General features: G+C 41.3%; 1 protein-coding gene across 1 annotated transcript; it reads right to left on the bottom strand.

The window, feature by feature from the left end:
* Positions 1–1,551: 1,551 nt before the first annotated feature.
* LOC129091306 (caskin-2-like) lies at positions 1,552–26,314 on the bottom strand. The gene is given in 19 exon segments (XM_054598881.1): positions 1,552–1,762; positions 2,225–2,462; positions 2,582–4,828; positions 5,481–5,619; positions 5,811–5,912; positions 6,104–6,214; positions 6,837–6,910; positions 10,494–10,569; positions 10,721–10,848; positions 11,977–12,063; positions 14,383–14,511; positions 16,538–16,576; positions 16,579–16,654; positions 19,003–19,097; positions 19,265–19,373; positions 19,656–19,764; positions 23,090–23,223; positions 25,605–25,700; positions 26,169–26,314. Coding segments are annotated over 19 exon segments (4,230 nt in total). The 5' UTR covers positions 26,313–26,314; the 3' UTR covers positions 1,552–1,665.
* Between the last annotated feature and the right edge of the window lie 939 nt (positions 26,315–27,253).

Raw genomic sequence — 27,253 nt, forward strand, 5'->3', positions numbered from 1 at the left:
ATCCAACTATACGTTTATGTATGTGGAAGAGCAAACAGCCTATCATATGCAACACATCCATAGTCACATATTTAATTAATTGGATGAAATGATTGATTCCGGCTGGGAAATTCATTCATTGCAGCAGTTAAGAGGAAACAGAGGAAAGAAAAAGTAAGAGCATAAAGAGTTAAACACAAAATGAGCCGGTTAACCTGCTGATCATTTCAAGAGAGCAGTGTGCTGGGGTTATTTAAAGATGCATTATAAAACACAAAGTTAAACAAATAATTGAAAAAGATTAATACATATTTTCTGTAATTGTCTCTAAATCAGATTGCATCACATCAATTTTTCAATTTAAAGACGACTATTTTTATTTGAAGGGTGAATGCAGCAAGTCCAACATGGGGAGCCCTGACTGGCCAATCAGAGCTCCTGCTGCTGCTTCATGGGTTTCAGGTGATGCTCTGCTTACATTTTTTAAATCAAAGTAAAGCAAATCCCGAAAATTGTAAATGTTGAGGCAGGATTTCTTTATACTTTCAGTTTTATAATGCACACTTCAAATGCAATTTGAATACAGATATTTAGGATGGCATTTAAAAAAAGGGATTAATTAATACATTGATTATTATAAAAAAAATTAAAAGTCTTTATTTACCCCGGTGAATGAACATATTATTTCAGAAGTCTGACCTTACTTGAATTGCTTTGTAACAGGCCGCTGTTGAAATGTTTAAAAGCATCTCCCATTCTTTGAAAACTTACAGTACTTTTACTTACAGTGAATTCATTTCATAGCACCCTGAGGCGAGCTGTAAAACCTTCCTAACTGTTAGTGGGAGGTGGACTGAGCTCCACAGTCTGATACACATCTTTACACTGACGAGAACGCTTTAAACAAAGAATGTTTTCTCACTTTGTGCTGACAGAAGCCCCAAAATGTGCCTCCTGAAGAGGATAAAAGACTGGTAGAAAAAACCTGTCAAATCATATCAGGAATATGCTGCTTTAAATACAATATACAATATTTTCCCAATGTTATAGACAATAAGCAGCAAAAAAATATATAACACAGTTATGCTAATATACACTAGAATGATTTAAACAGTGAAACAGTCAATAGGAACTGTCAATAGGAACTCCATTTGTTAAAAAACAAACATATAGAAGTATAAATATACTCAGTATAAAGATATCTGACTACACACATACACAGTGCCACCACAGACTCATGGATACATTTACAGGTAAGGTGAATAAAGTGGACCCTCTTTCCCTTTAGTGATAATATTATGAACACACACACACACACACGTCTGGAAGCTGATCTGGCAGCTGCTGTTTGTTGTTGCTCTAATAACATTCCCAGGTGTGTGTCCTAAGGCGAAGTGCTCGCGTTGCAAAACTGGGCAATATTGAGGAAAGGTTGTGCAGGAAATCCTCAAATGTGCAGTTTTTGAGTATTTCAGCCCGCTGGGTTAAATAAAGTATCTATTTTATTGATTATTATTATTTGATTCATCCAGAGTCATGAAGAGGAGCTGAGCCCTCCACCGTCTCTGTTCTTACCAGCTTCTGAGGATCATCTTGATCTCCTGCTTGCTGGCTTCTCAGTCTTCTTGGTATGTTTGTCCATCGGTCTCCTAAGAAAGGAACTTTGTGACGCAGAGTTCAGGAGCGTCACTCCAACATGGCGTCCAGCTGGTCAGCCAGGTCATCAAACATGTTGCCGATGTCATCCAGAATATTCCCTGCTGCCTTCACTGTGCTGTTGCCACTGTGGAACGGAGAGGGCTGTTAGAAGCCTACTTACACTCTGTGTAAAGTCAAGCTGTTCTAAGTGATGGTGCTGAAAAATGCGCTAATCAAGGATACAAGTCGTTCCAGTATACTTTTTTATGACATACCATACTGTTCTATACCATACTGTACTATACTCTACTACCCCTTTTGTGCAGTGATCTAAAGTTCAGAGGGAATCTCGAACACCCTTCACCCCAGGTCGCAGAGCACTTCAAATAAGTGGATCTTCCCATAATCCATAGTGGCTAGCCCTGAGTTGAGTTGCATAAACTCCACCAGTTGAATAGGATAACATTTTTCTTTGGTTCACTACAAAAATGTGACGGGCTGACCCAGACTGTAAGTAATAATTGTGAAACCCTGGATAGGTCATGGGAGCCCTCTAGTATCAAGCAGCAGAAAAGTTACAGCGCGATGTGATATTAGTGGCACTCACCTGTCCGCACTGCTCCCCTGTGCCAGTTTGTTCTCCACCACTTTGAGAGCAGCCTCCAGCGACGTACTGGTTTGCTCCAGCCTCTTCTGAGCCAGCACCTCCAGACCGGCCGCACCAGACAGGGATGTCCCCGCTTTTACTGCCTTACCTGGTGGGGCCGAGGTGGGGTAGGAAGGGGCTGGAGCCGGAGAGGACGAAGCAGTGAACGCAACACTCTGGACCAGAATGAGGTTCAGTCCTAAGGGATGTAAGTGAGGGATTCATTAATTCATTCATTAAAAACATTTGGCCAAAATAGTATTCATTCATGAGGGAAATTTGGTCACAAAACAAGTTTTGTTAGTTGGTCAGTGTTACCTGCTGTTGATGCCGGGACCATGCTGGGTTGAGGGAGTCTTGATACAGACAAACCAGCAGCTTTATGTGGACTCTGTGGTTTGGACATCACTGTCTGTGGGTTCACAGGTGTGAGGCCGGGTACACATGTCTGTGTGTGTACAATGCCACCCAGCTTCGGGGAGACTGTGTGTATCTGTACGCTGGTTAGTTTAGGAATGGCTGTTTGTGGACTAGCTTGTACTGAAGAGACTGACATCTGGAGGATTGTTGGTTTGCTGTTATGTGGTTGTTTTAGAGGACTGGAAGGTTTTGAGGACACTGGAGGCTTTGGGCCTTTTCCAATGGAGCCTACTCTACGGAACACATTCCCCGGCCTCTGAGATTCATCATCGCTCAGCGCTCTGACATCGTTAGGTGTGTGGAGACTGTTGGTTTGTGGGTGTTTGTAGTCTCTGTTGGGGGAGGTAGCCTCCTCGGGTGTCAATGAGTCTTTGGGTTTGTGTCGTCTTTTCACCGTGTCAGACTCTTTCAGATTGAACTCTGGGAGCTCCAGGCTGTTGGGGGTCTTGACTTCAGGGTCTGCACGAGCGACAACTGCTATCCTGGGCCGCTGTTTGATGGTGAGGTTTCCTTCTTCAGCGAAAGGGAGGTGGTCACCTGAGCTGTGCTTTGGAGACGCAGCAGCACTCTTTGACACTCTATCGCCTTTCCTTGCCTTGTCCTCAGGTGTTCCCTCTGGGCCTCCACCTCTTTGTCTGGCAGTCTCTACTTCTGTCCTCTCGCTAACCGTCCTCCTCAGGCCCCCCAGGCCCAGAGCAGGGACAGGTTTGCAGTGCTGTAGGATGATGTGAGGACTCATCCCACGTGGAATCGGAGAGGAAATGGGAATGAAAACGGGTGAAACTTGGATATGAGTTGGTGGTATATCTATCCTCCGGGATGGACTGGAGCTGCTGCTTCCATCTAGCCTGGCTGCGATGCTCCTCACGCTGCCTGTTCCCTCCGTCTCCCCCCCTTTCTTCACCTCTGGCTCCCCCACTTTCCCGTTTCCTGGTTGGCGTACCGGGCTGCCACTTACCGAACTCATCCTTTTGGGCGGTGGCGGAGGTGGGCCCTTGCGTCGTGATCGCACGGCAAACGATTGGCTGCGGTTGATGTGCCGTTGGGTCCCTGAGGCGCTTGTGTGTCCACGTCCCGGCCTGCGAGATAGGGTGGCATAGGAGGGCATGGCTGAAGAGGAGGCAGAGGAGCAGTGGGGAGCGAGGTCGTCTTCGTCATCCGGCTCGCCGTCGGACAAAGCGTAGCGAGTCAGGCTTTGGGCGCGCTTTTTGTGTGGTCCCCTCTGGGCGACATCAGCGGGGCCCTTTCCAGGCCGAGGTACCAGCAGAGGGACCGCTCCAGGCAGAGGGACCGCTCCAGGCAGAGGGACCGCTCCAGGCAGAGGTTTGGAGAGCACCCATGGAGCCCCATTGACGCCTCCTGTCTGGGCATGGAGGTAACTGAAGGCCTTCTGTGTGGGGGAAGGCTGTGGGGATGGGGAGGAAGGGGAGGAAGGCGGGTGGTGCTGTGGCTGATAGAGGCGATTTGGGGACTGGAAGTTTTTGGCTTTGGGTGGGACGGCCGGGTAGGCAAAGCGGGGCATCTTGCTGGGTGTTAGCGGAGGTGTTAGAGGGGAGAAGGGGAGTTTGTTGGGGGTAGAAGAGCGACTCAGGTGCTCCCACATCTCTGTGGGTCTCTGTCCACTTCTACCTCCAGAACTGCTTCCTCTGTGCTTGGCTTCCTCCCCCGCACCGCTCCCAAGACTCTCCTCTGACCGGCTGGATACTGTGGCTGAAGACGGGGCAACTTGGTGATCCTGGGAACATCCTGAATTTGAATTTCCAGAATTCCCCGACCCACGTGATCGCGTGCTAATGCTCTCCTGACTGACAGACATGGCCGCTGCTGAAGAGGGCACACCCCTGATGCCGAACGCCTCGGCGGCTCCTCTCCCGGCCCTCCCCATCATAGCGCTCTGCAGCTCTGCACTCAACTCGCTGTCCTGGAAGGAGAGGAGCGCCCTGGGGGTGCGTGGGGAGGGGCAGCAGTCGTCAGAAGGAGCGTGAGCCTGCGAATTGTGTGTTGGTGTGTGTTCGATGGCCACTATTTCCAGGGCAGCGGGGGGCTTCCTTCGGAGGGTCCCGCCTCCAGCCCTGTCGGCTTGGTTACGTGAGCGCTGCAGGTCGCAGAGTCTCTTCACTGCTAACATTAGCTTCTTCTGATGGCCTGAAACAGAAATATAGCAAACACTACAATCACCTCAATGTAGAACCCAGAGCGTCCTCTCATGAGTCCAGGAGTCTCATGAACATGCTTAAATGTAAAAGTTCCTTTTTTCCTTTTTTACATTTACATCCTTTATATTATAACGTTATCATTTTAATGTTTAACTGTAATCTTGTAAAATTCAGTTTTGGTAAGAAACTTGACTAAATACAGCTATTTGAAGGAGATGTTTTTTTAACAGCAATATAAAAAAGATCTTAGAGAGGGAATAACGACCTGTTGAATTTACTTACACTAGCTCTAAGAAGCTTATAACATATAATTAAAATTACAGATGGCATTCATTTTTTCAAATCATTAATTTCCTCATCGTTTGAATTGTGTGTGTTTTTTTGTAAATAAACATGACAGAAATACATGGCAGGTAAAACTTTTAGATAATTGATAAATGGAATCGACAAAGAAAATGGCAATCAGTGCATCTCTAGTGAGCTGTAAAGTTTCTTTGGAGGCACAAAAGAGATAACCCCCTTGCAAGCATAGATGACCATAAACGTATTTGAAGAGTTACTTGTCAAAAACAGCTTCGTTCTTTGGGGGAAGCCGCGCAAATCATCCGCAAATTTCATGGAAATCCGGTGTAATTCCTCACCCAGTTTGGTAATGCCTATCTCCTGCAGGTCCTCCCAGGTGATGTCTTTGACGATAGTAATGGAGTCGTAACCATTGTCACACAATCTCTTCTGGTACTGAGGAAGTCCAATCATACTCAGCCACTCCCCCAGGTCCAACTGAGAACAACAAACAGACAAAAGAGACGGTCAGAATCGTACTGGGCGTTGTGCTTTGCTGATTTAAGTAGCAATATCAATTGTGTAACAATAATAGCCCACAGAAAGACACAAGTACTACATAGAATCCAAGAGAAGTAGCTGCATTAGAGTAAAACATAAGAGTGGGACATTAGAACGAGTTTCCTCACAGGAATGTAATCAGGCAGCCACTCAGGGATGCTCAGCTTGCCAATCTCCATTGAGATCTTCTTTCTGTGGCCTGGTTTGGTCACTCCAATGGCTGTCAGGTCCTGAGGAACAAAACACATGTAGGCAGCCGGTGAATACAAAAATAAAAAATAATAACACAACAGAAGACATTTCATCATTTAAATATTGGGATTAACTGCTACAGTACAATTAATACTCAACAGCAACAACGGATCTAAATTGAAATAATTTGTTAATGCTGAAATGCTAAGTGTAACACACAAACACACACCTCAGGGGTCATCCTGCTGATGGTGGGTACATCATATCCTGCGTTGATGAAGTTGGATGTGTACTGCTCCAACTGGAAATCATACAACCATTGGTAGATGGCCTCAGAGTCCTAGCAACAGAGAAGGAGAATGTTGATGAGGCTAAAACTTGCACAAAAACGTTAAAGTTACAAACACGCTGCAAAACAGGATTAGTAATTAGGGAAAATGTTTTGGTGGTTATTTCTTCTTCCATCTGTTTTTATACACTCTTTCAAACACTCAAACCAGAGTTGGTGGTTGTTGGAACGGTGGAAAGACTTTACAAGATAGATTGGGTGAGTTTTATTTTGTTTCTGTCCAGTTTGAATAAATGTGTTTCACAATGATGAGGTAAGGTAAAGCTACTGTTTTTTGAGTGCCGTGGCTTTAATGAGAACATATTAAAAGTATGTTTTGTACATTTATAAACTATAATAACTGTCCAAATCCCTGCTGATTTAATTAACTAATTATTCATTCAGCGTCGCGTAGCATCTCACTGGAAACCAAGGTGTCATGCTTCCATTACTACCTATCGGAGGTGAAGCTGAAAAACACCAGTGACTAATGCAGAGTGTTTTGTGCCGGAAATGAACGCAGATTGTAACCTTTTCCACTAAAGACAAAAGCCAGATGTTAATGGTCGTTAGTGTATTTTTTGTCCAGAGGGCAAAAGACCAATTACTCAGCTACTCTGAGAACTCAACTCACCTTGCCCTCCAGAAGCTCTTCCGGCCTCACGAAGCCTTTCTGTGGAGTGCCGTTGACTTGTCGACGGGAACCACCTAGAAAACACACATGATCAATCCTACAAGACGACAACCTCCACCATGCTTTATTGTGAGTGTCTGTGGGGTCAGCACACCCTGACGGAAACAAGAAGACCCTGCTAGAACAAGAATATACACATTTGAGCAAGTTACTCATATAGTCTGCATTAACATCAGTCATGTCAAACTAACTTAAGTCATGTTGAGTCAGTCTTCTTGCAGCTGTCTGGGTTGGGGGATGGGGGCTGTTGTTGGGTCTCTCCAGGTGAGAGAGGGTGTGTTTTCTACCTGATCTGAAAACCCACTGAACACACTCATGATTAATCTCTCTTTCTGTCATGACACATTACCACAGATCTCTGAGGAATGCACCTTCCCTTCCCATTTTCTCCCATCTTTTGCCCAAGGCGAGAGTTTTCATTGTTTCTCTTTCTGCTCTTTCAGAAATCCCTCCTGACACGGTCCATTTACCCTTTAATTATCACTGTCTATAAAGCACCATTCTGAACACACAAATGCACTTGAGTGAGTGGCCAAGACAGAGAGGCCAAAGTCAAAAAAGGTCAAGGACAATTGATAATCGTACTATATGAAAAGTGTCAGTTCAAGCAAATCATAACAGATCATATAATCTCACTTAACTTTAGTGTTTTCTAACCGTGCAGATAGTTTGGGCTTTATTTACAAGGCAGAAAATGTCTGCCTCCACCTTAAAGGGATCTACGCCCATTTTCAAAATTCATACATGTTATCCCTACAGGTCTAAGACGGTCCAAAAGTATTAGTAAAAAAAAGAACTCAAATGTGTGATGCCATCAAGTATAAAGTACGGAATTGCTCCGTAGACAAGGAATTGGGAAAGATGTTATAGAGAACTACGAGAATGTTCTGAGTATATGGTACATTTTTTGTTTCACAGCTGAGAACACTACAATAACATAAAGCTCATTGGTATAAAAAAGAAAACAAACATTCTGTGGCTCTACCATTTATTGTCTATAGAGTTTAAGACACATCTCTGGTTTCTGCCTTTGAGAGAGAGAGAGGAGCTCAGGTTCATAAATGTTTATTGGACTTTCCGTCGCCATGGAAATAACATATTGGCATTCTGAGTTTAGGGTGTGTTAGCCTTTAATACAATGGAAACGATCTGCTTAAATAGACGCCACGAACGGTAAGTCAGAAAATGTGTTGTTTGGTAATTTGGGTGAACTGACACACTGAGGAGTGACTTCAAGGACAGCAGATATGTTAAGCCTCAGGTCCTTGATTTAAGGCATAGGTCATCATTTGGGCTATGAACTCATTTTGCTTTCTTTCCCAGAGTTTCATGAGAAGATCATGTCTGTGCATTAAGTAAAGTTGCTTGAGCAAGAAGGCGATTAGCTTAGCATAAAGACTGGAAACAGGAGGAAACATCTAGACTGGCTCTTTCCACAGTTTAAAAATACACCTCCTTATATGTCTAAAGCTCACTTATTTACATGGTGAAGATATGTTTCATTACAAAAATGTAAAAACTTATATTTGTTGATCTTAGGGGGGGTGTCAGGTGCTAGAACTATTTCTTTGCCAACAACCGCCTGGCACCCTGATTCCTGGGAGTCTGGTCATCACCGTGAGGTTGCCAGGTTTGGCACTATTCTGATTATACAGACATACAGTTCTGTACTAAACACACTGACACGAGAGTAATAACAATCTTTTCATCAAACCTAGGGAAGTGTATTTCCTGACACTTTTAAAGTACTAGTTTATTCCAAAAGTCTAAGTGCCTTTCTGAGTTTTTTAACTTACTCTGATTCTTTTTTTCTCTACTTTGCTGTTAAGGTCAGGGGCCCGTTGTCTCCCTAGAGAGTAAAACGTAGCACCTAGTGGAGAGGTATTTGGCCTCAGGGCAAGAGACAAAGCTTTTGGGTTGAGAAGCCGGTTGCTCTTCACAAAGAACAAATAAAATAACAACATTTTTGTGTACACTCCAAAACACAATTGACTGTTTTTTATCAAAACGAATCTAGAATGAAATCCTTTTAAAAGCGTCTTGTTTTGCAGACATATTCTTGGCACATGTCTTAACAGTAGGGAAGAAAAATACAAATATAGGACAGATGTTAGATTTCATGTCCCGGAAAATTCAACATTCAAACTCAGAGGAGGATCAGTTCACCAGGAGCATTTACTCTGGTTTCACCTACGCTGTCTCACTGCCTCCACACTGTCCTCCTCTGGTCACATCTAACAATAGAAGCAGTCCAGAAGAAGAAGTCCAGCGATAGAAAGGACGTTAACTGTGAAAATGCATTAAATGCATGATCCCCTACAGCCCTGACAAAACATCAAACAATCTGTAATGACTTCTTACCCTTCAGGAGGAAGGAGAAGACCACAGCTCCTGATGTTTGGCACTTCATCCTTACTTCTGCCTATCCGTCATGCAGACAGACGTTTCTTCCAGTCAAGTCATCTGATCTGTTCTCTTTCTCCTTCATTTGACAAATGTCTTTTTCCCTTTCTGCTTCTGTTCCTGTCCCCTCCCTCTGACCCCTCCTTCCCACTCCTCATTTCTCTCCTGCTTCACTTTAACCCTCCTTCCTATTCAGCCTGAGGTCAACAGAGATCCTCTGCTTCATCTAGCATGTCACGCCATAACATTTTCAAAGCCCCTTCTCAGCTCGTCCAGAGAAGACTTTTTTTTGCACCTGCCGCACAGATCTAACAGCATACACACACAAAAACACATTCTGCCAGCCTGCAGTGTTTCCTTAAGAGAGGTGATCGGACGCTTTTATGGGTTGTGTGGTGGAGAGAAGATTGCGGTTTTATTGGTTTCTGTGGTGAGGTGAGGTTAGCCTTTTCTCTCTCCTCCCATTTCATTTCCTTTCAGACTCACAGCAATAACAGCTCAATCTGCAGAACAAATGCACGACAGCTACATTTGTCTATGATCACATTCCTCAAGATATAAGGTTTATATTCAAACTGGTTTTCTTGCACTGAAATTCATATTTTTACCCTCCAAAATACTGACTATTAGGACCGTTGTTAGGACAAAAATCTTAGATTCTTAGAGTAAGTCACATGTTATTAGAAATAGTCATTATATTAAGATAGAACAAAGACAATACCTAGAACACTTTTGAGGGAAAGTCATAATATTTCACAAAAAAGTAATACTTTTTTAACAGATGAGTAAACAAATGACCATTTCTGAATTAATTGAAGGATGTGGATGATCCCTAACTGGACATAGCTTGAAGCAGCAGCTACAGCACAGCAGGGACTTGTAATATTCCAGACAGCTGAGTCAAAGATTTGACTCAGCTTGAGTTGATCGAGTTCAAAACACATGTTACCACAAAAGGATTAAAGCTCATGTTTCAATACTCCCTGAAATTATATATACCTTTTCATGGTAATTCTATGGCTTTATTCTCATGATATTAATACTTTTTTTTCTTTACTTAAAACGTTTTACTTGACTATTAAAAATGTTCTTCATATAAAGAAGCTGAGACAGAGAGAAATCTCATCATTAGAATTGTTTAAATTGTTATTAAACACAGGAAGAAGACAGAAGATGTTTTATTCTCTGACCAACCTGTGGATCCATCTGCCTGTTTGTTGTGGTCTGCTCCTGCAAAGTGGTCTCCTGATTCACCAGCAGAGGGAGCCAGCTGCATAGAAAAACATTATGAAGATAAAACAAATACCACTACTGAATGAACTGAGTTACTGATGTATACTGCAGACAAAATGAAACATGGCAAGTCAGATCGTCTTATCAGATCGTCTTATAATAAAATGGTCTTTCAAACAAGATCTAACCTTGCCAGTGTCAGCATTGTGGCGATTTTGACTCCCATTCTGTCTGTGGCCGCTCTCTGAGCTCTGGCCGCTGCCAGCGCTGCGGCTGCTGCCCACACTGCCCGCACTCCCAACACTGTTTCTGTCACCTGAGAGGAAACAGAGAGAGAGAAAGAGATCGCAGCATTGAATCAGACATATATTTGACTGATAGTTAGGGAATCAGCAGGAAAGCAAGATTGGAGCGCACTGCAAAAAAAGAAAAGAAATGTAACAAGTCCTTAGAAATTTCTATTCACCCTTTTAGGATTAGTTCACCATTTAAGGATATACACTTATTTGCTTTCTTAGTCAAAAGTTAAAGGCACCAGTGTGCAGGATTCCAGGGGAACTATTAACAGAAATATAAAACAATATATACAATAATATAACAATTTTTTCATTGCTGAGCCTCACGTTACTATTCAGTTGGTTGCAATCGACATGCCACCAAATCCTACATACTGTGATTTTAAATAAAAAGATCTATACCAATCTCATGTCTGTGGGCATATATGGTAATTAGCTTAGCTTAGTGTATAGACTGGAAGCAGGGAGAAACAAGTAGTCTGGCTCCGTCCAAAGTTAAAAACAAGTAGAACTTTCAACAATTATATATCATGTGTTTGACCCATACATGAAATGGAAAAAGTAACAATATTTATTACTTAGTGAGTTTTTATGCTAAGCTAGGCTAATCAACATCCCAGCCCTAGCTTTGATTGGTCAGTATCCTCTCATCGGACTCTCAAAGCGACTTAGTGTATTTATCAAAAATTCTCACAAATAAAATATTGCCAATTTGAGTATTATCTGGTGATCCGATGACATTATCTTTTTGCTTATGTAAAACAAAATTACAATTTTCCTAACTCAACACTGGTTGAAATGACTTGTAAAGATAATTGTTGTTCATATTTCTTGCTGTGCTGGCTTTTAGGATGGAGGCAACGGCAAAAGAACAGTCAGGAGTAACACAGGAGATGAAGAAAAGGCTTTAAAAAGTGCAGCTCACCATTATGTCCCGCTGCAAGATAAGTGAATGGTTATGGTTACTGTATTATTGGGGTGTGGGAGGAGGGGGCAGGGTAAGGTCAACACTCTGGGATTTAAAGGGATAAAGATGGGAATAAGCTTCCTTGAAGAGGCAGTTTATCAGAATGGCTGGGATGGGATCTGGTCAGAAGGTTCACACAGGGTTGCCTGGCTGGCAGGGGTTTGGGACCACACACCCTTACCAGTGGGAGAGCTCCTGAGGACCCAAATGTCCTGAGCGGGGCTAGCAGGACTAGCTGGGGCACAGAGCTGACTGTCAGGTGGAGCACCTACCAAACACACACACACTTTAGACACACACTCACTGTGTAACACATACTGTCGCTGGGAGTGGACCTACTGTATCACGCTGCCACTGAGCAACAGAGGATCGATGGAGAGGAGACTGCGATCAGGGGTGGGTTTGGGAGGAACATGTGAAACTTGGGAACATGGACGGATTATAAGACAAGGGGCCCCTGGGCATAGCCATGTAAAAGGCCCCCCACCCCTCCTACATAGGAACAAGACCTTCAACAAGACCTAACAAGATGGATTAGGGTGGCTTTTCAAAGGGACACTCAGAGCTGCAACATTTTGGTTTAAGACTTGGCTCAACCCCTCAGCCATTGTTCCAGAGGGGCTATCAGTTTACTGTCATGACTGGACAATACAATCGGGGAAGACCAAGGTGGGCTCATCTTGATCATTTTATGATCAGATACAACCCTTATTATCTCCTGAGGGAATTTACATTGGCCATTCTTAAAGCGGTGCATACATTTGTGACTTACAGTTAAGCATTTTGCTGTCGCCATCTTGTTTTTTTGCAACCAGAAGTGACACTAGAGGATGAAGCTTAGTACAAACGAATATAAAACTAGGCTACTTCCAGACTTGACAACGTCATGGCAGCAGCCTGTCAATCAAAAGGTAACCATGCCCTTAAGCATATCCTGCTTAACATCTATTTTACACTAAAAGGGACCATAATTTGCTTAATAAACATCATGCTGTATTGAAGTCATGAAACTAGCAATTAAGACCATAAACGCATGTTTATAATGTTTACTGAGGGAATAGATCAAGAGAGAAGTAGAGTCATTTTCTCATAGACTTCTATACAATCAGACTTCTTTTTGTAACCAGAGGAGTCGCCCCCTGATGGCCATTAGAAAGAATGCAAGTTTAAGGCATTTCCACATTGGCATCACTTTTCAGAACTTGAGGTTGCCGCCTGAGTGGTCAACAACATAGACCCCAAATCTTCTTCTTGCGTACAAGTCACCTCACCGCAGATGCTAAAAAGACACAGGAAACCATGCGAGGAGAAAATACACAAGGAAATATGTGTTTAGACTGAAACATCCTTTCCCTTGAGGTGTCATGTGCAGCGACGTCCATTTCTAATTGCAGCAGCTGATCACAGATGGATCAGGGGTCAGTGGACTTTAACAGCTATAGAGACTTGGGAGTTTGTGTCTGCACACGTGTATTGTACTAATAATAATGAATGCACTCAGTTATCAGAGCCTGAGCAGCAGTGTTTTCTCGCTGTAGCCTGTTAGCCGTTAAACAAACACCTACACAAAATAACAGCCTGCATTCTGTTTTTATACTGTGTACTGTATTCTAATTAGAGGGACAGGAACCATTTATACTACTGGCAGAATGCATTTGTATCATTTATTCATTATTTGCGTCTGTATTTATTGATATTCTGATTCTGAAATCATTATTTAATAACCCAGAATATAACTATGGTGTCTTTTGAACAATGGGAATTATTTATCAGGGAATAAAATTCTGGGAAAATTGAAATGATGTAACTCATCAAAGCAGACTGACTGGAAATGATGATAACTGTTTCTTGTTGACACATAGAAAGACTCTCCCACTCTCTCTCACTTTAACTGTTTACATAATAAAAGGGGGAAATAACAGACCATGGAAAGAAAAAAATCTCTAAACTTGTTTGTTGTCATTTTGTTCTCTAGACCTGATAACACATTAAGACGGTGAACCAGAAAACCCAAAAACATTTAAAACTTGGCAGTCACACACTTCAGTTTAATCACTTAAAATCACTCCTCTAGTGTCTCTATGTGGTCCTATAGTGTCTCTATGTGGTCCTATAGTGTCTCTTTGTGGTCCTATAGTGTCTCTTTGTGGTCCTATAGTGTCTCTATGTGGTCCTATAGTGTCTCTTTGTGGTCCTATAGTGTCTCTTTGTGGTCGTTTTGTGTCTCTTTGTGGTCCTATAGTGTCTCTTTGTGGTCGTTTTGTGTCTCTTTGTGGTCCTATAGTGTCTCTTTGTGGTCGTTTTGTGTCTCTTTGTGGTCGTTTTGTGTCTTTGTGGTTGTTTTGTGTCTCTTTTTGGTGGTACCGTGTCTCATTGTAGTTGTTTTGCACTTTTGTATTTATTTGACTAACTTTCCAACAAATAAGTAACCTCAATCAGAGGAAGGCCCCCCCTTGACCTATGCCATGTAGGTCTGTTTTTTAATCCATTCATGCCTGTGAGGACATGAATGTGGTGAACAGAAAACACACAGATGAGAAGTAGTTGGTGTGTGTGTGTGTGTGTGTGTTTGTGTGTGCATGTGTACCTGTGGGATCATGACCAAGGGTGTATGAGTCATCAGTCTGAGGGGTGGAGCCATGGCTTGAGGTAGAAACTCTGGACGTTAAGTGTTGTCGTTGGGAAGGCATTGATGCTTGGCGGGAGAGAGTGCCCCCTAGTGTCAGGGAGACAGGTATGGGATGAGGCTGGCATGCATGAGTGAGGGAAAGAAGTTCACGTTCATGCATGTGTGTATTGTCAGGTTGAACTGCATGCACAGGTATGGGCATTGGCAACAAAAAAACAACCCTTTGAAGTATTGTGAGCACATTATGAACTTTATCATATATATTCTTGTTCATTGAGTATTTGGAACAACAGCTAAAAAAGAGAAAATTCACAGTAAATCCCCTCTGGTGTTACATAAGAGGCTGCTGAAAGAGAGTGTAAGATCACCAGCAACGCTGAGAGGGCTTACTTTTCCTTTGTGTGTTGTTGGTCCACAGTTGCTGACACCATTGACATTATCACAGAGCTCAGGCACACACACATACACAGCCACACAGACACGTGCGCACCCACTCTACTGAGTTTGCCTCATAAGCAAAGAGCCTGTCACAGACTTAAAGTCAAACTCTCTTTCTCTTGTCTGTTCTCCCCCACACACACACACACACACACACACACACACACACACACACACACACACACACACACACACACACACACACACACACACACACACACACAGTATCCCAGCGCAGACTGTGAGGGCTTAAGCACTGAGCTGACACTTTGCAATCTGGCCATAGTAATCCTATTAATGTGTGTCTCTGTGTGTGAATATCTACATTTGTGTGTGTTTCCTGGCTTGTTGAGGTCCTTGAAATGAAGTGTTTAACGTGTGTGTGTGTGTGTGTGTGTGTGTGTGTGTGTGTGTGTGTGTATGTCTGAAGCTGTTATTGGACCGCTCGCTGTGCTTGTCCCGCTGTTTGAATGTCAGTGGCTTTACAGCTGCAAAACAAACATAGGGATCATATTCCTTTTATTCACAGGGATTAAATCAGATGATTTACAAGCATGCTAAACCCTCCAGTGATCATCCATGCCAACATGATAGATCCTGCTTGTCTACAAGTGTCGAGATATATTCTTAGCCCAGATATATAACCAATGCCCTGGGTCAGCCCTTTTAACGCCACCCTATCAACTCAAGGACCCAGTATGCGAGGTTCCATCTGGCACTGGGACAAAGTTATCACAGTCAGAGTATGTTATAGTAACCATTTACTCCTGCTGTGATCTTGCTGGTCTTCAGTGCTCGAAGTTGGCCGGTAGTAAGCGGTACTTCTACATTTTACTCTTTGGCGTACAGTGGTTTTTTTCATGCACACTGGCACTCCTCACAAGCTGCCAGTACCCTTCTCTGCCCTCTTCATATCAGGTTCTCTGGGGCAAGTCATAACCCTGTCACTATACGGTTTAGCACCAGCATTTTTGCGCCGTATGAACATAAAAACAATGGAGAGCATCTGGACGACGGGAGGAGAGGTGAGAACCAGGGCGCTATAATTTATTATTAGAGTGTTCCTTTCACGTTTATTAATGTGATCCAATATAACCAATTCATTATTTCAAAGTTTTCGGAATCTGCAATTTAGATTTACAGAGTTTGATTTTACACTGAAACATTTCCAGCAGAACTAAATGTTCAGACGAAGGCTGTGTAAATAACAAAATAATAATTTCACTAAAGCAAGTTTTGTCTTTAAGTTGTTTGGGCATTATCTATAGTAACAATAATGGTCCCAAATAATGTGAAATTGCAAAGTTCGAAATCAAAATGTCCAAATCCAACATATCCTAGAATCTTTAATTGACTGTATACATTTAGAATGTAATAGCGATTGCTGATACTAGCTGCTACACACGCCAACATGTGAATGAGGATTGGCACTACTGTTTTCAAGGTAAAGAATGAACCTTCTTACTAAATATTATATGTTGTTGGGTAGTTTAACCAATAACAGGGCCTCGTACTTAATAAGAGTCATACAATTTGTATGTAAAATCTTAGTCTGCTTAGTAAGTAAAGATAAAATAAATGTAGTGGAGAATAAAAGTAACATTTTTCGATCTAAAATGTAGTGTGGCATAAAGAAGCATATGCAGATGTGTGTGTGAGCTGCTTGTGTGTCTACCTGCTCGTCTGCTGAGGACCTCCACCACTGAAGGGGGAAGAAGCCCACCCGGTCCGTCCCCCGCTGGGTGTCATGGATGTGACCTTTCCAGCGGCCGTCTGAGTGCTGCTCCAGGACCTGACACCAACAAATCATGAGCACGCTTCAGCTGAAATGTTTGTCGCTGCAAACACCATTAGCATCGCAACGACTCACAATCACATTAGACAAGAGAATGGAACATAAACTGTCTCTAAAAAATTAGTCAGTGATGTGAAGACTGAGAGCTTTGATTAAAGTGGGGAACAAAAAGTGGGTGAAGAATTTGGAACTTTGAGTGGTTGCCTTCGTAACATTTTCCCTTGTCAACTGCATACCGACACTAAGTATGCATGTCACTGGTGTCACTCCTCCAGGCATGTTTTTAAGTCCATAATGAGACAGCCAATGAGCTGAAAGTACACAGTCTATTCATTGCTAATGTTAACAGAATGCCTGGAGAGGAGAAAAACCAACACCTCTTCCTTCTCACAGGATACCACGGAACAACAACATACGAGTCCATACAGGAGTCTGGGATGTCACATTGACCCGTAAAACGATATCAAAATACACAGCAGTGAGCATGTAAACACAAAAATGTGCGCATGCATGAATTTGTGCAAACACTGCGTGTGTGTGTGGGGGGGATGCGATAACAAGTTGTTAATGAGAGAGTGACTGCAGCAAGTTTGTGCCTGTTCCTCTGCTGTGGTCTCCTGCTCAGGGTACACCAAATTACCCTGCAACATCCCACACAAATCCTAACAACAGCACTTCACTCACACAAGTCTTCATCGTATAATCCTTACACTGCCTGTGATTTCCCTGCCAGTGAATTGGCAGAGTGAAGGCGGCTGCTGGCAGGTAAAAATGACTTGCAGCTGAATGGATTTTAAAGTAGTTCCATTCTAGGGAACTATAACATAGTTCACCTGTACATGACCGGTGTTACAGTAATTACTGCATGGTTACAGTATCCACAAAATACAACAAGCCTTTACTTGGGAAAGGCGCAGCAAAGAAAATATACAATGTAAAATGAGATTTCTTAATCGGAGCCATATAAGGCAAAGGAGTGTGTCTGGAGTTTTTTGTAAGTCTTTCAATCATCCGTCTCGCAGTACAGATGGGCTTCTGTTTTTACAAACGTATCAATCAACACCAACACCCAAAGGGCTACCTAGAGTATATAGTCATGATCACAATGTTTAAACAATGCATACCATACCACATACCTCATTTCTCACACACAGACTGGGATTTATAAATGAGTGGGGTGGGTGTATAAACATCATGCATACTTTAGACCGGGCATATATACGAGTGATCAACGTATCCTTGTACGACGGTTTTACGATAAGTTATTTTTCATTTTGGTGAGTCCTCCTAGGAATATCCAGCAACACGAGTGTTCAGTGCGCATGAACGAGCTTCTGAAATTCCGAACCTCGTTATGCAACAAAACTGCTTGGTTAGGCTTAAGAACTGATCTTAGTTTGGGGTCAAAATAAGTACGTTTGTTATGTAACTTACATAGGTGGCGTTAGTTAAGTACGTTAGGTTATGTAACAAAAGTAGGTTAAAATAATTCAATGTTCACTTTTGGTTTTATACAGAACACGAACAACGGTCTCCTGAGTGAAGGTCCTTTGGTTGTTTGACCCATCCATCCGCCCCGACCTGCTTCCTTTGGAGACTTTGTCGCTCTTTAAACTATGTCACCTGACTTCCATAGAGGCAGCCCTGCACGTCCAGGCTCAGGATCACGTAAGTTATATAAGAATTACCGAGAATTACTTATGATCAGTGAAAGTAAACAACTTGGAGTGATCTGAGGGTGATATGTTAAGTTTAAGATGAAATCCAATAATAAAACAATAATGTTTTTATTTCAATATATATTTTTTGATCTATGAAAACATTTATCTTTCATTTAATCTTTCATTATTTTTTCTTAAATATCAAATTGATAATTATGTTGAATATTTTGAATCCAAAAATAACAATAATACATTGTTAGCCAATTTCAACTTCAATTACAGATTGAACTGTAAAATGCTTAATTTAAAAAACTTTCTTCAATGTTTTTATTTCCATGGGAGGCATCATCTTATTTCAGTGTGAGTATGGTATTTCATCTGATGAATTATCATTTGTAAAGTCTCCTTCAATGTGTACACTATAAACAGAAGCCTTACCCTCTCTGACATCGTAAAATCAAAAATATAAATGAACAACTGGTTTACAAACAAAGCTAGCAAAGGGTAAGAAGAAAAAAAGTTGTTATCGGCGCCACTGTCAATTTAACTGGAAGAGACAAAGCAGGAGAACGGCAGAATTTCCACAAGTCTGCTGAGGCATGACAACTCAAGGAAAAACAATGATAATGCTAACTAACTGTAACAGACTAACATGAAATAGAAAAATATCCAAAAATCAAATACCATGATAAGCTCTCCAGCCCGGAGGTTAAGAGCGGTGGGGTCGTGGAGGTTCCAGTAGTCCTTCACCGCTCTGACCTGGAGAGAGCTTGATGCCTCTGCACAGAGACAGAAAGAAACAACATTTATCTATATTCTGACCTCTCTATTTGCCATTTAGCAAGCTCTCCCACACTGTTTCCGTTGCCTCTGTCTCCATCAAAAATCCACATTTCAAAAAAAGCATCAAAGAAGTAACAAAAAACTGTTTTTAAGAGCCACTAACCTCTCAGCAACTGTTTGATTTCCCTGCTGGCTGTGGAGGTGGTGAACTGGTTGACGATATCCAAAGCTGTCTGGTTGTATGTGTTGCGTATGTTCACATTGATGCCCGCCTAGAAACACACACACACACACACACACACACACACACACACACACACACACACACACACACACACACACACACTGTGGGATTTCTGTGGGTGAGGTTCAGTTTAAAAACAACCCCCCCCCTCAAAGGCCTCCCTCTTTTATTAAAGCATAACATTTGTAGTGGGAAGTTGTGTTAGTTTGCAATTATCTTTGTAGCTACACATTCGATAAAAAAATAACAGTGTCAGCTTTCAAAATCCCATATCAGCTGAACTGAAGTTATGTTTTGCGTCTTTGCTTACATCAAGCAGCAGCCGCACTACTTCTGTTTTTCCATAGAGGGCAGCCTCATGTAGAGACGTCCCGGCTTTGGTGGCTCTGTTGATGTCAATACCGGCTTTGAGCAGCAACCTGGGTAATCAAAGCAGAAACACTCATGTAAGGCCGCAGGCAACCCGCAGAAACAGATTCATCCATTCAACTGTTACAGACATCTGCAACAACATTAAGCCAGATACCCCCCACTCATCCGCCCACAAACACACACACACACACACACACGCTAACAAATGTAGCTGAATGCTGATGGCGTTGCATCCAGAGAGCGGTGCAGGACGAGGATGTCTTCAGCTCGCTGTGTGAAGGTTGAGTCAGGTTCTTATGATGTAAACAGCACTAAAGCACTGCTGGAGGATATTAGCTGCATGGTGTTTTCTGAATGTATACCCACTACCAATTCATCCTTGCCACCAATTTGTGCAGTGGATTCTAACACATCTGCAGCTACTGCCTTTGCTGTCTTTCCAGTAAGACAAGTAATTAAAAAAAAGAGAAGTGTTACAAATAAAGTTATTTTAATAAGAAAAAAGGTCCAAATATTAAAAATATCCAAACAAACATGTTGCAATATTGCAGCATTATTTTCTCAGTTTTTTTCTCTCTTCTCGATGACTTTACTCACATATTATGACTATTTCTAGAGAAAATAAAGCTTTTTATGAAAAAAGTACTGATTTGACAACAAAAATCACATCCCTTATTTCACACATAATAGCTGACACACTGTGCACACCAGTTTACTACAACAGGGTATTAAAGAAAAACATGAATAAAAAAACTTATTTTAACAAACTTTATTATTGAAATATTAAAAATGTTTTGTAAAATTATAACTTAACTAGTAATCTCTTGACTTTTTCATGTAAGTTTTAATCTTTTGAGAAAAAACATCAACATTGTTAATTTAATTTAATTACAAACACAGGAAAAAACACTTTAAACTAAAGAGCTGACATCTTCCCATCTGTTTACTGTGATGTAGTATTAAAATAAACATCTTTTAATATTATAACTTCATTATTTTTGTTTGCTCATTGGGATTGTTTGACTATTTCCATAGTACTGATGATGAAATTTCTGGGGAGTCGTTCAATTCCATAAAGGATACCCACTCTCTCTGTATAGAGAGGCATCCTTTATGGTATTGAACGACTCCCCCAAAATTATAACATCATGCTTGAAAAATATTATTTTCTTTTTTTTCTTCAGAAAAACAGGAATACAGAAAGAACTACAAGAATAACTTTATTTAATGAATAATAATCGGAATATTCTAGAAAAATGGTAAGATATAAGTTATTCTTGACTGGTGAAAACTGACCGATATCTTTTACCTGTTTACAACAACAGAGTTTATAAAACAGAAATGGAACTATTCTTGAAATATTACTTTTAGAGGAATTTTACGACTTAATTTACAAAAAAAATTACAAGAATAAAGCCGAAGACAGAGACGACAATGGAACATCAAAATGAACTTCTTGTAACAGTACAAGTTTAATACTGAAATATAATGACTTTTGTCTTATAATATTACTTTTTTCTCAAAAATTCAAAACACCCCTGATGATGGGATTTACGTCATCTTCATCAGATGAGCAGTTAATTTATCATTATACTCTACATAAACTGCAATGCATTTAAACATTAAGAAGAGAACATGCCATGGCAAATGATCTCAACATCGGGTCTCCTTCAGTTTTGAAGATCAAATTTAATTATGAATTATCCCAATGAGATTTTTTTATTTTTGTTAAAACTTATACTTATCACTGTTATCTTCCCAAATAAATAAAAAGTGTGAACAAAATAAAATCGACAGCAAAGTCTTTGCATCTTCCAAGGGACATAATCGTATCCCTTGCTTGTCTGTGTGCACATTTCTTCAGCTCCACTTCTAACCAGACCCAGAAAACTTTCAAGTTATACAAATAGTAGGTATATAAGTCGTCTGCTGTGGAAGAGACAGAAACTCTTTGAAGAGACATAAATCCCTTAGTGGGAGATCACAGACAAATTCTGCTGAGTAAACTCTGAATAAACTTGTGTGCTAATGCAGTGATTTTTTAAAAATATGTTTGTGTTGAAAGCTCGTCTTTTCTCCTTCATGTCTACTTTTCATTTTGCCAGTTCAGGAGAAGGAGAGAGGAGGATGAAGAGGGTATTGCAAAAGAGATCTGATAATCATTAGCAGCATGTCTGAGAGGCAGGGTGGAGTTACTTGGCTAAGCACATACATATTTACACAGATATGCTGGCATAAAAAAAAACCAGAGTTACTCTTGGGTAACTGGAAAGTGTGAACTTTTTGAATGTGGAGATTGCTACTGGTTTTGTTTTTTGAAACTACCTTAAGGGAAATGTTTAGCACCTGCAGCTGTGTATTAAGGCCCCGCACACATATGGTATTCTGTGAAGTATCAGTGGAGTGCAGTGGAGTGATAATGTCAATAATAATGGTAATAGCAGTGGTAGTAATTGTACCGGTAGTAACACAATCTGTACTGTAGGATAGTAGCACCAATAGCAGAAGTTGTAGTACTGGGTAATGGCAATTGTGTTAGTAGTAGTAAAAATAGTTGTTGTTGTAGTAGAACTAGTGGTTGTTATTGTGGCAGTTGGTGGTATTTTAGTTGCAACAGTGGATATTGTGGCACCAACAGTAATAGTGGTAGCATTAGCAGTAGCAGAGGTTGTTGCAATGATAATGATATTAGTAGTAGCAGCAGGTTGCATCCTCCAGTTATATTTATCTTAGAACTTCAACCCTCTCAAAGTGTTTTTTCAGTTCATGAAAGTTAAGTGTAACATTTTGTCTTATAAAAAAGTTATATTCAGCTACAGTTGTACTTGTTGTGCTCCACCCTTTTCATGCAATTTTTACATTGCAAAAAGACAAGATGGCGACGGACAAAATGCTACTGTGTAAAAAAGCTTACGGCTTCAAAACCATAGTCCAAAAACCAATGGGGTAAGGTCATGGTGACTACGTCGTGGTAGCAGTAAAAAACGTAACTCCAGTTGTAGTAGTAATAGTAGTAGTAGCAATAGTCGTAGAAATAATAGCCATAGCCTATTGTTCGCAATAGTAGTGATACTGTTACCAAAAGTTACAGTGGTAGAAGTGGCAGTAGCAGTAGCAGAGGTTGTAGCAGTAGCAGCAGTAGCAGTGGTAGCAGTAGTGGAGGCAATAGTTGAAGTGGTAGTAGTAGCAATAGTGTTAATAGAGTTAGCAACAGCAGTAGCAGCTGTATTGGCTGCAGAAGTAGCAGTAACAGAAGCAGTAGCTGTGATTGAAGCAGACAGAAGCTGCTGGGAAGATGAGAGGGCAGATAAGGACCATGTGCTAGAGTTCTATTACAGCACATTTCAACACTGCTTCTTGCTGTGATCTTACTTGATTATGTCTTTGTGTCCATTCCTGGCTGCCAGGTGGAGGGGAGTGGTGGATGGAGAGTCCATGTTGTCGTGCCCTCCATCCCCTTCCAACAGCGCCGCCACCATGTTACTGCTCAGCAGCAACTGAGCCACCTAAGGATAAATCAGGGACACCAAAATGAAGCTAAAGTGTTAGTTGTGAGAACAGAGGAGTGGCAGAATCAGGGCAAGAATTACAGCATAATAAGTACTTAAATATATATACAACGCCATGAGGTTCTGTGATTAAAAATATATGGACTGAAATAATATATATGGTGACTTACAGTATATATAGGGCAAAGCTAGTACAGAGAGGCTTATCCACTACTCAGCAGCTGTCTAAAGATACCATAGCCTCCACACACACACACACACACACACACACACACACACACACACACACACACACAATCACTCACAAAGTCTGTGTGTCACAAAACAGCCCAAAGCCTTCTATTCTTTCACAGCTAAACTGCAGACTCAGTCCTGACGAGAGAACATTTAACAGGCATAGGAAGTGTGTGTGTGTGTGTGTGTGTGTGTGTGTGTGTGTGTGTGTGTGTGTGTGTGTGTGTGTGTGTGTGTGTGTGTGTGTGTGTGTGTGTGTGTGTGTGTCTAATTCTGAATTACAGGGCCAGCTGTACATCTCATATCCTGGCTCATCCACTGATGTGATAGAGGAACAGTAAAACACACGTTAACGTTACAGTGTGCGCGCGTCCAAAAAGAGCCACTGAAGCCTATTTTCCTTTCGCTCATACAAGCTTAATTTAGCTCTGGTTCACTTCATCTAAGCCATGGTCCATGTTTGACATAGACCAAGAAGGGCCAAATAGGGTGTTTTCACATGCAAATAATTGGATTAGAATGACATGACATGAATAAGGCAAATCACTACATGGAGTCTCTCAGTGTCTCAATGAAAAGATCGGCAAAGAAAATAACCAAATGGCATACTGACATCCCCCACCAGCACCATGGCACTGATGCTTTTGCAGGTCATTTCACCTTATTACAGACATATGCATTGGTATCGGTGTATATGCCAGCCAATAAGTAACAAGGAATTTACCCTTTGCTAAGCCCTGCCTCCCGCTGCTACTCCGTCAAGCTGTCAGAGCTACCAAGGAGCCCACACTGTCACTAACTGCACTCACTGAAGAAATATTATCTCATTTTTTTGAAAAACAGAAGTGTCTATAATATGCGTTCGAAGGATGCCGCTAATGTCTGCTCGATAGGTTTAACTACAATTTCTAAATATTTTGTAAAAGCACAGATTGTCCATTACACAATATAGTTGCGTTATTGATTTCAAGGTATTTGGTTAAAATATTGTCCAAAACTTTAGATTGTGATCAAACATACGCAAATTCAATTACATCGTCATCATCCACAGTTGTATTATGTGTTTAAGGCTCATGAGAGAACTTGCTAAACTAAGATGGCGACAATGGTAGACATTATACCTGCTAAACATCAACATGTCATTGTGAGCAGGCTAGCATGCTGTGGTTAGCATTTAGCTCGAAGCTCAAAGTACAGCCTCACACAGACGTTAGCGTGGCTGTTGACTCGTAGTCTTGTTTTAACTCTCAAATATCGTTATTGGCCTCCAGTATAAGTCAGGCTTTAGTGATTTTGCTGCCTTTTTTGTTGTAAATTTGACTTATCCTAAGCGAGGCTCCTAGGAACGAGCATGTCGTATTCTGACAGATTGTAAAGCCCCTTCAGGCAAATTTATGAAATTGGGCCATAATAAATTAATACTATCTCACCATGCATTCTTTTATGAAAACCAGTTTATGAGTGTGAAATAGTGTATAGAGAAAAAATAAGAAGAATCATTTCCAGATGGACCAAACGTTCTTAACCATCCAGCTCTGCTCTCACCCATGTGTGCTGAATGATGAATCCCACTCCGATCATGAATTTGAAGCGTTTTTATCATTAGCATAGGTAACGCCACCAGAACACTATATAAGGGCAGGTGTTGTGTTGTGTGCAAATACTTTGCACATGCCCAAAAATCAGATAGATGACACCAAAAATAGACTGTAAGAAGAAGAACTTCAGAAGTAGTGAAATGAGGTACTGTTAAATAATCTTAAACTAAGTAAACATGTGATTTTCCACATTGTCGGTGCTGGTGTTAAAGGCAAAAGAAAAAGCAAAGAGCACCATGAAAGCCATTCAGAAGCTGAACACACGCAATATCATCCATAGTATGAATTGGAATCAATTGAGCAATAGTATTTCTTAAACACATACATTTTATATTCTAATTTACATTTTTATGTTTTACCTGTGAAACTCCTTAACTCGTCCTCCACCCTTCATATATAATATAGTTTTGTTTTGTTATTGTCTTTCAAATGTAGCACATTTGGACTACAATCTAAATTTTGTTGTGCAACCCTGTTGAACAATAACAAATAAAAAACATTGCAACCTTTTATCTGTTGCAATACTACACACAAATGTTCTCATACCTTCAGTCTCCCAAACTCGCAGGCCAGATCTAGAGGAGTCTTCTTCCCCTTGTTCATCAGGCAGGGATTAGACTGGTGCTGCAGCAACATCTCAGACTGAGAGAGAAAGGGAGAAAGGATAACGTAAGGGATCCCACCTTATGTATTATGCACATGCACTCACATGTCAGTCACCCCAACACATTCTTTGTGTGTGTCTATGTTAATGTTTTGTCTTTGAACAGGAGAGCGGACCATACGATAGCTCTGCTCCAGCCTCTGTTTAGGATCGTCAGTATTGTGTTTGATGGTGTACCAAAGAGGTCAGGCCTCCATATGGGATATATGACAGCTTGAGGTGAGTGTGTGTATCTATCATTTAAGACATTCCAGGCACATACAGATGAGGCTGGAGGAAAGGAATGTGTGCGTTCACTGCCTTTAGACTCTTGTGGAAAAACCTGTGTCATGGCATTAATGGTATTACTGGTATTGTTGGTGGACAATGCAGGCTGAGACACAAAGGGGGTGGATTTCAGGGGACTGGTAATGCCTTCCAGCTCATGTACAGGTGTGTGAACTCACCACCTCGTAGTGTCCATACTGAGCAGAGAGATGTAACGGCATCTGTCCGTCATTGGAAGTGGAGTTGACTGAAGCTCCGGCTCTCAGCAACAATAACACAGAGTCTGCTTTGCCCTGCCACGCTGCGTAGTGGAGGGGGCGCATGCCTACAGAAGGAAACATGGGTGAGGATGGAGCCCATGAGATGGGAAGGAAAAGGCTGTGAGATGTGTAGTAAATAAGTAATCAAAGTAATGTCATCAGGTGTTTGGGAAATTATCAATTTGCGTTATGGGAATCAAGGACTCTTTGGAGCCATATTAGGGATTTAATGCCTTTATCTTGGCCACTGCAGCAATTATATTTTCAACATTCTTTTAAAAATCTCTTGCAAGTCATCCAACTTTATAAAAGTGTAATACTAAAACACTGGAGTACCCCATTAAGGTGTAAGGCTGGCAATTGTATATTCACACATCCCGCAAACACAGAGCAACATTTGCATTGATTTGAAATCAGTCCAATGTTCACTCTTTAAAGTTGTGGGATCAGAAAACCAAAACAATGAGCTGGAAGACGCTAAAACACTCTGCAGAGCTGAGTGACACATTTCACATGACACATAGTCATCCACTGCTGATGCAAAAAAGTATTGATTAGTGCAACAAGTCACAATAATACAGTATGTATGTGGTATTGAGGCAAAATAAACTGGCGTTTCTTTTTGTGGGAATGACAATTCACCCATCTTGAAACATGTCTTCTCATGATCGAGAAAATCATATTTGAAGCCAATGAGAGTGTCTTATACTTACATTCTCTTTACTGGCCATCAGGGGCTAAAAAGAAGTCTGATTGAATGGAAGTCTATGAGAAAATGACTCTACTTCTGTATTGATCTATTACCTCAGTAAACATTGTAAACATGAGTTAATGGTCTTAATCTTTATTTCCAAGTCTTCTTCAATACTGCATGATGTTCATTTAGTAGATGGTACTTTTTTAGTTAAATAGGCAATAAAGCAGGCAATGCTTTAGGGCTTGGCTAAACTTGTGATTGAAAGGTTGCTACCACTGCGTCTCTATTACCTTGGCGGCAGTGGTCT

Source organism: Anoplopoma fimbria, chromosome 5, assembly GCF_027596085.1.
Source record: "Anoplopoma fimbria isolate UVic2021 breed Golden Eagle Sablefish chromosome 5, Afim_UVic_2022, whole genome shotgun sequence".
In the NCBI taxonomy this organism is placed as follows: domain Eukaryota; kingdom Metazoa; phylum Chordata; class Actinopteri; order Perciformes; family Anoplopomatidae; genus Anoplopoma; species Anoplopoma fimbria.